Here is a 13950-nt window from a genome sequence, read left to right on the forward strand (position 1 = left end):
TGGGTGGAAGGCTAGCGGTCAGCAAAGCCTTGGTGGCAAAGGTATCACTCTCCACCTCCGACCTGGACTTCTCGGAGGGGCAGGGGGAAAATGAGGGGACCGGTTGGGGTGCTTGGGAGAGACGCCATGTTACCGGAGTCCTAAGAAACTGCGCGAGCCATAGCCCAGCAGGACCTCGTGGCGCAACGGTAGCGCGTCTGACTCCAGATCAGAAGGCTGCGTGTTCGAATCACGTCGGGGTCACGGCTTTCCCTTTTTTCTTTCTCTTCAACCGCTGGTTTCTAGGTGTTCCCGCCATTTTTTGAAAATTCCTTCAATTTTTATAACTAAGCCTTCCGCGTTGAAATGTTACCCTAGAGATTCGTCCTCTGCAAAAAAAAAACACAAGGCTCAGTCTATATGGTAGAGCCTTACGGCTGATGTTTTTTGAACTGTTTCGCCTTCAGATGTGAGTTTTCTGTCGTTTAACATGCATAAGGCGTAGAAATAAGGGCTCTCACTGCTGTGCCTTGGTGGGCACTTCAGTCCACGGTGGCCCTTAGCAGGAAACGTACAATGTGCTGTGCGAGATGTTTTTCCAAAAATGGTTTTAGACCCGTTTGCCTTTTGAAAGCAAGAAAAAGGTATGATTTTTTTTTTTTATATACTTTGAGTATTGTAATAGTTTTAGTCCGTGTGTCAGGCACTGTAAACAACCTTACAATATGCGATTAATGTCCCACTTTTACAGATGAAACTGGCACACAGAGGAATAGTGACCTAGGTTTCCACGCAGGTGAGTGACTCCAGATCCCCCTCTTTACTAAACGTTTTATGATAAAGGTGCCAATAAACTGTTGAAAGAACGTGCTGGAAACGGTTGGACTTAAGTGATACACCAATGCACCGTATTTTCACTATTTCATACCGGCGGTGCCAAGTCAGATAACCGCTTCCAACTACTGTATTCATCTCTTTAACAGCAGGGAACGAAGCTGACTCATTCACTTTGTAAGCTTCAGAACTCAGTACTACAGAGTTCCCTACAGGTATGTCAAATATTTGTTGCACAAAAAAATTGCAAGACTATGAGAAATTAGTATTTTTAGATTTTTATTTAGTATGTTCCATCAACTTCCTGAGTTTTTTTCTGTTCAGTGTTTTGAAAATATAAAATGTTAATTTCTCAGGATTCTACCTAATATAGCAGTATAGCTGGAACCTGTATTTTCACTTTGTGTAGTTTGTTCTTCCTTCCCCTGTTTGGTTGGATTGAGATTAGATCATCAATTTCAACAGATATTTATGGACTCCCAGATGTCTATGATGAGTCTGATACTGTGCTAAAGCACTGAGGGAAAGGACACACTGAGTAAAAATGGGTTTGTTTGTTTTTTGAGCAGCAGGAGACAGATATGTTAAGTAACCAAATACCATAATACGTAGCTTAATATCCCAAGAATCTGATTTCTTCAACTACAAAAATCGTGGTTTAAATTACTTTGCTAGGGCTACTATAGCAAAATATCACAGACTGGATGGCTTAAACAACAGAAATTTATTTTCTCAGTTTTTGGAGACTAGAAGCCTAAGATGAAGGTGACAGCAAGGCTGGATTCTTCTGAGACCTGTTTTTGACTTACAGGGGGCCACCTTTTCACTGTGCCCTCACACGGTCTTTCCCTGTACTGGCACACCCCGGTACAGCGGCCCTTAGTTGATCTTAGCTGTGTGTCCTCTTATAAGAGCCAGTCAGACTGGATTAGGGACCACTCTAATGGGCTCATTTTAACTTAATCACCCCTTAAAAGGCCTCATTTCCAAGTACAGTCCCATTTTGAGGTACTGGGGTTAGGGCTTCAATATGCAGATTTCAGGGGGACACAATTTAGCCAGTAACAAAAGTTATGTTCTTTCTCCCCCTGGCAACCTTTGCATATACAGCATTTATCTGTATACAACAATACTTGATCTTAGTTTGGACCAAGCATGTTATTTCATTTGTACAAAATCATGGTCTTGTGAGGCAGACCCAGCAGGTTGTATGACCTTGTTAATCATTTTATTATGGCAGCCCTAGCAAACTAATACAGCGTGTTTGGAGAACTGCTAGTTCTCCAGTAATGGCTGGAGAGGAAGAGAGAAAGCTGGAGAGGGAAACAGGAGTTCAGATCACTCAGGACTTGGTGTGCCATTCTAACTCATTTAGATTTTATTCTGAGGGCAATGCCGAGCTATTATTCAAGAATGTGAAATGGTTGGCTGTGGCTTTACAAAGAATGTGAAAAATGGCCTAGAGTTGTTGTTTCCAGACCTGCATCCTGGGAAAAAGTAAGGAATGCAAATTTTGCGGCCATACCATAAACCTACAAGACTCAGAAAATTCTGGGGATGGGGCTAGCAACCTGAGTTTTAACCAGGCCTCTCAGGTGATTAAGATGCAAGCTAATGTTTGAGAAACACCGGCCTATACAGCAGGGCCAGGCTGGAGGTCCCACTTCACTCACAGAGTTGCTAAGGGAATCAGGTAAGATAAAATACATAAAATTGTAAAGCAGTATATATACAGATTATGAATACTGCTGTAATTCTAAAACTAGCGCTTCATAGGTTCCAGCTTCCTTCCCAAGACTGGGATGTCTGTAGTTTCTTAGAATGGCTGATTTGCTGACTTGCTCCAACACTTCATTTTAACTTAAACTTCTGCAATCATTATATAGGAATGATGTGAGCAAAGAGGCTCTGGAATAGACAGATCCATGTTTGAATTACCAAATCCTGACAATAGCTCTGTGATTTTATTTCATGAAAAATTTTCCAGTCTATCATTTATTCTTCCAAATGGATTTATTCACCAGTACAGAATGCTTTGAGCATTTATTTCACCTGTTTAATAAGCTAGTTTTCTCTTTTGAGATCATTTTTAATCAGTTACCTAAGACTGATATACTCTGGATGAACTGAAAAAATGGAGCCTTTGGAAATGCAAAACTGACAGACTGAATTCTGATAAGCCAAGTGATACTCTGGTTTCTTACACAGTTTCAAAAAGAAAAGTAGTTATGGTTATAAAATCATATGTATTCATTGTAGAAGTCTTGAGAAATATAGAAATACATAAGGAAGAAAATAAAAATCACTTGTGCCCCCAACACCTAGAGTGAATTACTACAAATATTTTGGTCTGTATTTAGTCTTTTTTTCTTTGTATTTTTAAATATACACATATCCATACATATTTTAGTTTTTTATAGAACTGAGATCTTACCCTAATATGGTTCTTTATCTTTTCTATTTGTTTTTTACTTAATGCTGTATTGTGAACATTCTTTCATATTATTAAAAAATTTTTAAGAACATGATTTTTATGACCATGTATTTTGTCACCTCTGTTTGAGGTGACATCCTTAAATTCACAACTAAGTCGTATGCAAAACAAAAATGTTATTTTTATATGTAATGTTTTGATAATGAAAAAAAAGTCAGCTGTACCTTAATAGCATTAAGAAATTCAAACAGGAAAAAGGAAGCAGTCATCCAAGTGATTCAGAAAAAAAGTTCTGGAAGAGTTTTCTGACAAAGTACTTCAATTTTTTAAAAATTTATTTAAAAAAATTTTCTTTTTATTGATTTAGAGAGAGAGAGAAACATAGACTTGTCCCATTTATTTATGCATTCACTGATTCTTATACGTGCCCTGACTGGGGATCAAACCTGGACCTTGGTGTGTTGGGATGATGCTCTAACCAACTGAGCTACCCAGCAAGGGCTTTCAATTTTTTTTAAGCTGTGGCTTCACATAGAAATATCTTTCCACTGTTTGTCCAGGTTTTAGTTATCAATGCTGTAACATTTAAACATTTAAAAATTAAAAGAGGAAAAAACCACCTAATACCTGTTTTAACATAAATGATCATTTAAAAAAATTATTTATATTGGATGAATGTAACATAAAATAAAACACCAATCTTTTTTTTAAATTCGGAAATGTCACAGGAGATGACTAAAAGAATCAAGTTTTTAAGAAAGAGAGAAATATGAGATCCAGAGTACAAGTGGTGAAATTCACTCGGATAGAGGGACACTTCTTCCACTGAACTAAGAAAGTTGCAAGAGAAAATGATTGCAGATTTGACCATCTGAAGTTGAAGCATTCCCCACAGATGTTTTCTCAAGTATGAGGCAAAGTCACCAGTTGAAAATGGGGAGAGGTGGGGGGAAAGGCATGTGAGTGATTTGTGGGAGAGAAGTGAAGGTGTGAATCCAGATAGCTTTTCCAGCCAGTGTTGAGTGCTCCTATGAGATCTGACGTCCTAAATTAAAACCAGCAAGCCCTGTTGTATAACTTCCCCAGGAATATTTGCTACTTGGTTGTAAGCAATGAGGTTTGTTTCAGCAGGGTTCAGTCCAAGCAAGGTTGAGGTTCTTCCAAGTAAGAAAGATAAAGAGACATTGGGAAAAGAGTTAAAAAACTATAAAAGGCTGATTACAAGAATTGACCAGGGAACCTAAGTCAGATGAGTTGGAAGTGATATGACGGCAGAAACAGGATAATCGACATTTTGAGAGTGTTGGGGTTAATGGACTGGAAGTCTGTTACATCAGTGAGAATACAATAAATGAGCCAAAGTGAAAAGGAGAGCAATTGACAATCAGGATGAATGAGATTGAGATTTAGAAGGTGAAACAGTTATTGATGACAAGGGTCAGGTTCTTACCACAGGGGTGGATGTATTGGATGGAACAGAGGAACAAGTTGTTGGAGATGGAGAGGTCCAACATCTAAGAGGCCAAGTGTTGCTGCTGTGTGGGTCATCTGTAAGAATGTTGAATTTATACCCAATAGATAAGCAAAGATGGTGAGGAAAACCTAGAGCAAAGAGCAACAGTGTAATTTCTGAGGGAGAGTGGCCAAGAAGTTGATGATAGTAGTAAAGATGGTAGGGGGTGATTTAGCCAGATAATATGAACTTCAAATATTTTTGAAGGAGGAATGAAAAGAAATAGTTTGGAAGTAGTAATCAGAAACAAAGAGGCCAAATTCTAGACCCAACCTCGTGGCCTTAAGGTACATACAATATGAGAAAAAACAGCCTCTACTTTGGAGATCTACAGCAGAGTCAAAAGGAAAGATTAATTTCATCACTAAAAATAGGGGTGCTAGGGACATACCTGGATGCCTCTATGATATCAAGTGTGATTCTGATAACTCATGAGTATGGATGATGTAGAAAGGCAGTCACAATGATAGCTTATAACATCCACCATGTTTCCTGAGAAATGTAGAAGCTGCAGGTAACCTCCTGTTGATAGTGTCCCCGGAAAAGAAAGGGAGAGAGAACGAATGAAAGGGTATGAAAATGATGTTTTCGCTCAGGGAATATTTATTTCAGGCATCTAGAATACAGTTCTTTGTGAATTATCTTTAATATTGGCCTAATGCTATGCCTATTTAAAACAACTTTCAGATGCAACAGGTGATTTTTTTTTTTTTGCTTGTGAAAAATAGGATTAATTATTGCCTCTAAATATTACACTACCTGGACATTTTCTGGTGCAAAGGCCTTATGAGAAAAGCAGAGTTCCAGTGCGGTATCCTTGGGTGATTCTCTCAGGTGGTTCTGTGACTCCAGCATTGTACTCCACTCACATTAAGGTGAAAGAATATTGCCCAGCTGGGTGTGGCTCAGTGGTTGAGAGTTGACCTAGGATCTAGGCAGTTGGGGTTCGATTCCTGGTCAGGACACGTGCTGTGGTTGCTGGCTCATCCCCAGTGGGGAGTGTGCAGGAGGCAGCCGATCAATGACTCTCATCATTGATGTTTCAGTCTCTCGCTCTCCCTCTCCTTTCCTCTCTCTGAAGTCAATAAAGATACATTTAAAAAAAAAAAAAAAAAGGTGGAAGAATATTATCCTCAAGTGTCAGTAATGGCACCTTCTCTGCAGAGCCACTTGGGGGACCTAGCTGCCCCAGTATGCTCAGACCATAGGAGCCTGGAGACCCTTCCAGTTAGATCAAATTTGGCCCTGGTAACCGAACCTTTTCACTTAGAGTAACAAAACTTACTTCTTAAAAACTATTAGTACAGTTAAACCAGAGCCAAACTCTGCAACTATCAAGGTAACTATTTAGCAGGATAATTTGCAGAGATTATGCTCAGGACTTTGTTGCTCTAAACATTGTAATTTGAGACTATACTGGAAGAAGTAACTGAACTGTAGCAGCACAATGCACAGTGGGAACATGCCACATGCATTAATTACATTTGTGAGGTTACCAGTATGGCAAAAGCATGGTCCTTTGCCACTCAGCTCAGTCTCCCCTCTGAAGATAAACTTTCGAAGCTTGCTAATTAAAATACAATTTTTAATTTGTATTACTGAGTTTAACACTATGGCTTAAATATATGTAAATACTGAGTTTTTTTTAAAAAACAACAAAAAAATATATAATTGCCTCAAGGAAAATAACCCTTCATTAAAAGAAGTGTTCTTCCACTGGAACAAAATAAAGTGGCTTAATCCATAGGAAGCATTTTTAGTGACAGCGTTTAAATTTACTCAACCATGAAGAAATCAGATAAATGTTTAAAAATCCTTTTTAAGCAGCTTATTAAACTAGTTTGGAGATCAGAATCTGGGGAAATTATTAAGATACCCTTAGAGCCAAGGTCAGCTTCTTTCCTTTTTTGGAGGAAAGCATCGTGAAACATAAATTCCTAAGAAATACAAATATTTGCCATCAGTGGTATTTTTCAGGAAGACGTTTTAATTGTAGCAAATTTTTGAGACTCTTACCCAGGTTTTAATTTGAATCAGTAATGAGATTAGAGTTCAGTAATGTAATTAGGCCTAATTATAGGTCACTGGGTATGATTAAAATCTAGCTTGTACCTGCCTCAGTTATCGTAAGTTGCCCGTGAAGGCATTCCTAGATGTCTCCTTCAACTTGGCTGTATTATTAAACGTTAGGTTGGATTAAGTTATGGTAAGATACAGGTGGAGGGATCTAACTCAGACGGCTCCCAACAAAAAGGCAGCTGAGCCCCAGCTAACTTCAAACGTAGTAATTCAGAAATGCCCCAACCTTTTGGGTAAGAAGCAAAAGGAATATTTGACAATGCAATTTTGTCACAAATTCAAGGGCAGTTTGAAGTGCCCAGGAGCCGAGGTCTGGCTTTTCCTGAATTTCGGGAACAAAAGAAGCGTTCGCGAGCCGAGAGGTGCAGAGGTTGAAATGTACTCGGAAGTCAATCAAAGCCGGGAGGCTGAGCGCCCGCCAGCGCGCCCCGCTCCTCCGCCCCCCTTCGGGGCCCGCGGCGGGGACGGCCAGGCTGCGGCTATTCTTCGGGGGTCAGCGTCCGAGGCTGAGCGAGGCCCAGCGCCGGCCTCGCAGCCGTCGGCCGCCGAACCGGGAGGAAGGCTTCTTCCCCAGCGAGGAAGGGGAGGAAACGGAGCACAAAAGCAGCGCGACAGGTTCCTTATCAGCGTCGGAGGGGAAGGGTGGAGAAAGGGGAAACAGAAACGGGCCGGGCGCCGGGGCTCCCGCCCGAGCGGCTTTTAAACTGCGTTTCCACCACCTCTCGCAGGGCGCCGCGGCTAATGGAACCCGCGCGAGGCGTCGGGCCAATCACCGCCGCGCTTCCTCCGGCCGCCGGCCAATGGCGGCGCGCGTTCTTGGGGCGTGGGCGAAGCAGCCTGCTCTCCTTGGCTGTGGAGTGTTGGCTGGGGTTGGTGCGGGCTCCTGTCTGGGCTGCACTTGGTCCGCAGTTCTGCTCCGGGGGCTTTTGTGTCCGGCCTCTGCTTTGCTTTCTGTGTGCGAGTTGGGGTTGTTTTTTTTTTGTTTTTCTCCTGCTCCTCGCGCTGCTCCCCGGCGGAAGCCGTGAGGCTCAGAGGCGGCAGCCCCCCCACCCCCAGGCAAGGAGCGAGCGCGCCGGCGTGAGCGCGGGTGTGACGGCTGCGGGGAAGGGGATTCGCCGCCGAGATGCCGGAGTTCCTGGAAGACCCCTCGGTGCTGACGAAGGAGAAGTTGAAGAGTGAGTTGGTGGCCAACAATGTGACGCTCCCGGCGGGGGAGCAGCGCAAAGACGTGTACGTGCAGCTGTACCTGCAGCACCTCACGGCGCGCAACCGGCCGCCGCTCGCCGCCGGCGCCAACAGCAAGGGGCCCCCGGACTTCTCCAGCGACGAGGAGCGCGAGCCCACCCCGGTCCTCGGCTCCGGGGCCGCCGCCGCGGGCCGCAGCCGAGCCGCCGTCGGCAGGGTAAGGACGCCCGGCTCCGGCCACAAAGGCGGCGGTTTGGCGGTTGTCGCTCCCCGCGCGCTCGAGGTCCTCCCTCCCAGGCGCCCCCTCGGGCCTCCTGGGCGGCGGGGCTGGACTCGGGCCCTTCGCCGCGGGCTTGCAGGCCCTGGAAGGGGAGGGCGCTGGAGAGGAGAGTCCCCAGGCTGGGGCCGCCGGGCAGGCTGCTCGGCCGAGCGTGGCTGGGAGGCGTGAAGTTGGCGCGCGCTGAGGGGCGCGGGGACGGGCGCGGGCGGCCGGCGGCCCTGGACCACCGGCGCGGGACTCGGCGTTCGGACGGCGCGTAACGGGCGGGTTTCGAAAGCGCCGAGGAGGGGTCAGCCCGAGACGGCCCTGGGTTACCTTCGAGCGTTTCCCGCCAGCAGCGACTGGCGGCACAGTCTCAGAGCGCTCCCTGGAGGGCGATTGGCGCATACTAATTGCTAACCAAAATTTGAAATTAATTCCCGCCTTTTTATGTGGGTGGTGGTGGCTTTTTTTTTTTTTTTTTTTGCATCTGGAGGGCTTTTTGAACCGTTTATGTTTTTCTTGTTTGTGTTACTCTTATTACAGCAACAGGCTCTCAGGCGAGGGAGCGTTACTCTAAAATGAGCATTTGAAAGTACGTCATTAAGCGGTTATCATAGACGTGCAAACATTTTAAAATTCTAGAATTCTGGTTATTAAGGGGTTGGGTGTTTGGATATTTTTTTTCTTTTTGGTAAATTTTGTACAAGGAAAGCAAAGACTTCGGAACCTTGAGAATGTTTCTTTTATGACATTCTGATAATGTCGGTGTCACAATTTGGAATATTTGATCCCGGGTAAATCTCAGATTGACTCCAGCAAATGGGTATTTTGTTTGAGAAGTTTGTTTTTTGTTCGGTGGGTGTCTATAGGCTGTTTTGCTGGTGTGAATCTGTCTAGTTAGACTTCAAATCCTAACAGAATGTAGTTAAAAGGAGTGATTGGGGTAAGGGACGGTGCTTTGTGAGACTTGGAATGTGCAGCTTGGAGTTGTTGCTACTAATTACTAGTAAAGCTCAAAAGTACTTCTTTCAAAATTATGTTGTTAACTTTAGTTTTTAGAAATCTGTCTGATGTGCTTTCTGGACTACCCAGATAGAAATGAAAGAAAGATGTAATAGATACGGTGTAAGTTAATTGAAAATCTTAGCCCAGAGAATCTTATATCTTAAGTCAGTGCCTGGCAGATAGTACCAGATAAGTATTTGTTCAGTAAGTAAAAGACTAGCCACACCTTACTGTGTCTGATGTCTTGTTCTGTGGACGTGAAGAAAGCCACTTGACTCTTCCATGATGAACAGAAATTTACTTTTGAAGTAAAGCATATCCCTTACCTGTTTTTCCCCAGCCCCTCTAAAAAAGAAAGTAATGCTCATATTATTTCAGTAAAGATTTGGTTGAAAATGAATTTTTCTCCATTTAAATCTCTACACTTTTAAAATATAACAGGTCTTCTACAGAACCCTATCTTGATCTGTGCAAACATTATTCTTGAGCCATGAAAGTATTTGGTTGTATGTTTTAAAATAGGATTACTGTTCTTATTTTGGTTACTCATTTTATACAAAAAAAAACCACACCACCTTGGTTTTGATGTTTGTCCTTCAGCTAGTTTCTAAAAGAGAGTATGCCCAACGGTACTACCCTGTGTTCTTTGGGTTGTAAGAAGACCTGAATGTAAAAATTTTAAATTTCAGTTTAATTATTCAACGTTTTTAGTTTCTACCATATGCTCTTAAGTACTGGAGATGGATTTTTTGCTGACCCTGTTTTCCACCACAGTTTAATTTTTTGGATATTTTTGTAATGTAATCATCATGTTTGTTATTTTCTCATCTCCACAAAATTCTCATATTATCCAAGTTGTTCAGCACTATGCAGATAAGCTCTGGGTGAAAGGAATTAACATTTTAAGAGAACCTGCTATGTCCAGTGGCATGCTAAGCCCTTTATATATCATTTAATGCTTTGATACATATAGAGAAAAGCTGTTAGGGCCTCTCTATTTGAATATTTAAAACTCAAAAAATGTGTACCCTTGGCTAGGCTTAATAGTGTGAACAACTTGAAGAAGCTAATAGTGATAGTTGGCCAGTAGCATCATCTGTTTTAAAACACATTAAGTAAAATTGAGTTATAATTTAGCTTAGGAATCTAATAGTTTGTCAGGCATAGGAAAAATATGAATATACAGGAAAAAAAGGACCTTAGGGCATTTATAATAATAAAGTTGTGCTCTATTGAACGTTCCTTTTACCTATATAACATTTTATGTTTTAGTCATGGTTAGCCCTGTGTTTAGTAACTATATATAGATTCACATTTCTTAAAGAATATTTACAATCTAGGAGAAAGCCAAATTATGTTTGAGAGTTACAGAAAAGGCAGTTTTTTTAGGTGGTGGATTTTTAACATATTAAAAGAAATCAAACATTTCTGTATGTGGATTTGGCCAAAGGCAGAGCAGCTCAACCAACTGAGCTCCACCTGCCAGGAATATTTTTAAAGGAGAAATTGTTTTTTTCCAGTCATCATCGTGGTCTCTTAGATTCATTTGGTGTAATATGACAAAAATGTTAACGCGTGTCCAAAATTTGGTTTTGGGTTTTAATTTTCCTGTTTCTAAGGTTTTTATTTTATGCATATTGTTGATACCAGTATTTTTAGGTGTTGGGATTATCTAGATTGTCAACACAAAAATAAACATTTACAGAGTTGGTGATCTTCCTGTTCTTTCCAAGAGGCAGAGCACTGTATCTGTTTTGAATCCAGTGGAGCATAACATTCTTCAATGATGTGATCTGGTCAGGATTATGAATTCTTACCAGGAAATATTTGAAGATATGGAACAGAATACAAAAAGTATGCCAATGATGGTAAATAATAATTGAAGATATGGAACAGAATACAAAAAGTATGCCAATGATGGTAAATAATAATTAAGTCATAAATTGGCCATCATACTCTACAATAAAGTGTTAAGTGTATAAGTGTATAGGCTTCTGAATCAGGATTATTGATTTAAATTCTAGCCCTGGCCAGTGTGGTTCAGTTGGCTGAGCATCACCCCATCACCTGGAGGTTGCTGGTTTGATCCGTGGTCAGGGCACATGCCTGGGTTTGGGGATCTCCATCCCCAGTAGGGGGAGTGCAGGAGGCAGCCTATTGATGTGTGTCTGTCTGTGTTTCTCTCTTTCCCTCTCTTCCCTTCCCTTCTCTCTCTGAAAATCGGTAAAAACATTTTTAAAAATTCTAGGTCAATCACTTATTTAGATGATCTTTAACAATGAACATTGTCTATTAGATGCTCAGTTTTCATTTGGAAAATAGGAATAATCTAATAGCTACTTAATTATGTTGAGGCTTGTAATAGGTTACATTTCTGAAAGTCTCTAGTGCTCAGCAATTTATACTATTACAACGTGATTTCTAAGCTTTTTTGTTTTTATTTTAATGCCAGAACAATACAATGTTACCATAATATATTTTTCAGAATTGGGTGAGGTAAATTTGTGAAAGTGATGTATACATAGTCTGTTCAAATTACTATACAGCATAATATGCAGATTGCCTGAGTTACTTGTGCAACTTTGTACTTCAGTTTCTTCTCTTGCAAAATGGGGATTTTAGTATCTATCTAAGGATTTTTATAGTTCATTAATTTAGTACATATGAGTTTAGTACAACTTGGTACATAATAAGTACTCACTAAAATCTACTTTACAACAATAATTATTATACTTCATCTTTGCTATTACGGGTAGAGATTTAAAAGTAAGTAACTCACACATGATGATATGCAACTGTTGGGTTTTAAAGTTGAAAAAGATTTTAGAGATCACCTGGTAGTTGGGAAGAAACTGGAGAACAGTGCCTGGCAGATAGTAGGTACTGAGTATTTTTGACTGAATGCAACTAAGATTAACATGATTTAGTTAAAGGAGCAAAGCTTTCTGCAAACAGGAATCAGTACAACTACTGGTTCCTTCCTCATTGAAACTTCTGGCTTGATAATTATGTATACCACACTACCTGTCTCCCAATTTTTATTCTTATTAAATTTGATATTTCATAAAATGGCATTACTTTTCTGGAATTTTTCTTCCTACAAATTAAAAATAAAATCAAGCAGCCTGTTATGAATCCTGCTCTATTTAACTTACTTATTCCAATTTATTGACCTCTAATATTTCTTTGTACAGCTGTGGTTTTTCATTGTTTCAAGAAAGTAAAGAGAGTTGGTTTCCTGCTTCGATTTTATAATCCTCTATTGTTTTTAATAAGAAATGAATTTTAAAAAAAGTGACTTTTTCCTCCAAGGTTGGCACTTTTTGTTCATTCAACAAAACATCTGTCAGGTGCCTATTCCTGTGTCAGGCACTCTTTATTTTAGATGCTTGGGATACAAATATAAATATAAGGCTCCTGCTTTCTACTACCTTATTAAATGCTGCATTCAAAATTACCTGAGATACTCGTTAAAATACAGATTCTCAGGCCCTAATAGAGCTCATACTGGGGTAAGACTTTAAACGAGGTAAGTTTCCCAAAACTTTTGAGGTTTTGATAACAAACTAGACTTAGGGACTATTGCTCAAATAGGTCACCATCTGGGGAAGATAAAACATTTATACAAATAACTAATAAAAAGTAGGTTGAGTGTCAAAGAAAGATTTCTTGAAAACTTCAGGCTATTACATGAAGTTGAAATTTCTGGATGTTTTGTTGATAGTAGAGTTTGAACATTCTTATGATGGGACGGGTTATCTACAAGTAATCTGTACCTGATTGGTTTTCTTTGAAGTATTTATGTTATACAGTGGAGTTTTTGTTTCTAGCCTAGCCACACATTTTGGAAACTCAAGTAGATCACTAACATGGGAGTATGTCTGTTTGATTTAAAAGTCTTTTCTCTAAAGACTTCAAGGTTTTGATAATACAGAACTTTTAGGCTCTAAGCAACTATTTTGAGATCAAGGTGTGGGTTGCTTCAAGATTTGAGCCTAATCTAGGTAAGAGCAGTATGTACAAGAGTAGGCAAAAGTAGGTGTACAGTTGTAATACAAATAAATAATACAAGGAATAAATAATAATACAAGAATAAACTGTTTCGTGTACTCACAACTGTAAACCTACGTTTACCCACCCCTGTATATTAAAGCTTTCTGAAAGTACCCTCACTGGTTTATCACAGCCAGGTTTTTATTGAAGATTTTTTTTCTTTTTTTAAAAAATATATATCTTTATTGATTTCAGAGAGAGGAAAAGAGAGGGAGAGAGAGATAGAAACATCAATGATGAGAGAGTCATTGATCAGCTGCCTCCTGCACGCCCCCGACGGGATCAAGCCTGCAACCCAGGCATGCTCCCTGACTGGGAATCAAACAACGGTTGGTGCTCATCAGCTGAGCCAGGCCCAGCCGGGCAAGATTTTTCTTAAATTGATATCATTGTTCTTATTAGCAGCTGTCTTTAAAAAATAATGCCTCATAATTTTGTCTTATGCAGTATTCATATTTTTATTTGGTTAAACAAATTCTAATCCATGGCCAAATAATGTGATATTTGCTTGGTTTCTAGGTTTGTAAAAATATCTCCAGACAATGAGTTACTTTTAGGTTAGTCAGATTGCCAAGGCTTAATATAACTATAAATCAACTTGAAGGT

The 13950-nt window shown here is 40.5% G+C and overlaps 1 protein-coding gene across 4 annotated transcripts in view; it reads left to right on the forward strand.

Moving 5' to 3' along the window:
- Nucleotides 1-1136: 1136 nt before the first annotated feature.
- The window catches only part of TMPO (thymopoietin), a 34749-nt gene continuing 21935 nt past the window's right edge, over nt 1137-13950 (forward strand). The window contains exon 1 of one of the 4 annotated variants that reach the window (XM_081124869.1): nt 1137-8241. In XM_081124869.1, coding sequence (XP_080980995.1) covers nt 7963-8241 — 279 coding nt within the window. In that variant the 5' untranslated portion in view covers nt 1137-7962. The remainder of the gene's footprint in view (nt 8242-13950) is intronic. The other 3 variants (XM_081124872.1, XM_081124871.1, XM_081124870.1) reach the window with 3 other exon arrangements.

Source organism: Miniopterus schreibersii, assembly GCF_964146895.1.
Source record: "Miniopterus schreibersii genome assembly, chromosome: 2".
Taxonomy (NCBI): Eukaryota; Metazoa; Chordata; class Mammalia; order Chiroptera; family Miniopteridae; genus Miniopterus; species Miniopterus schreibersii.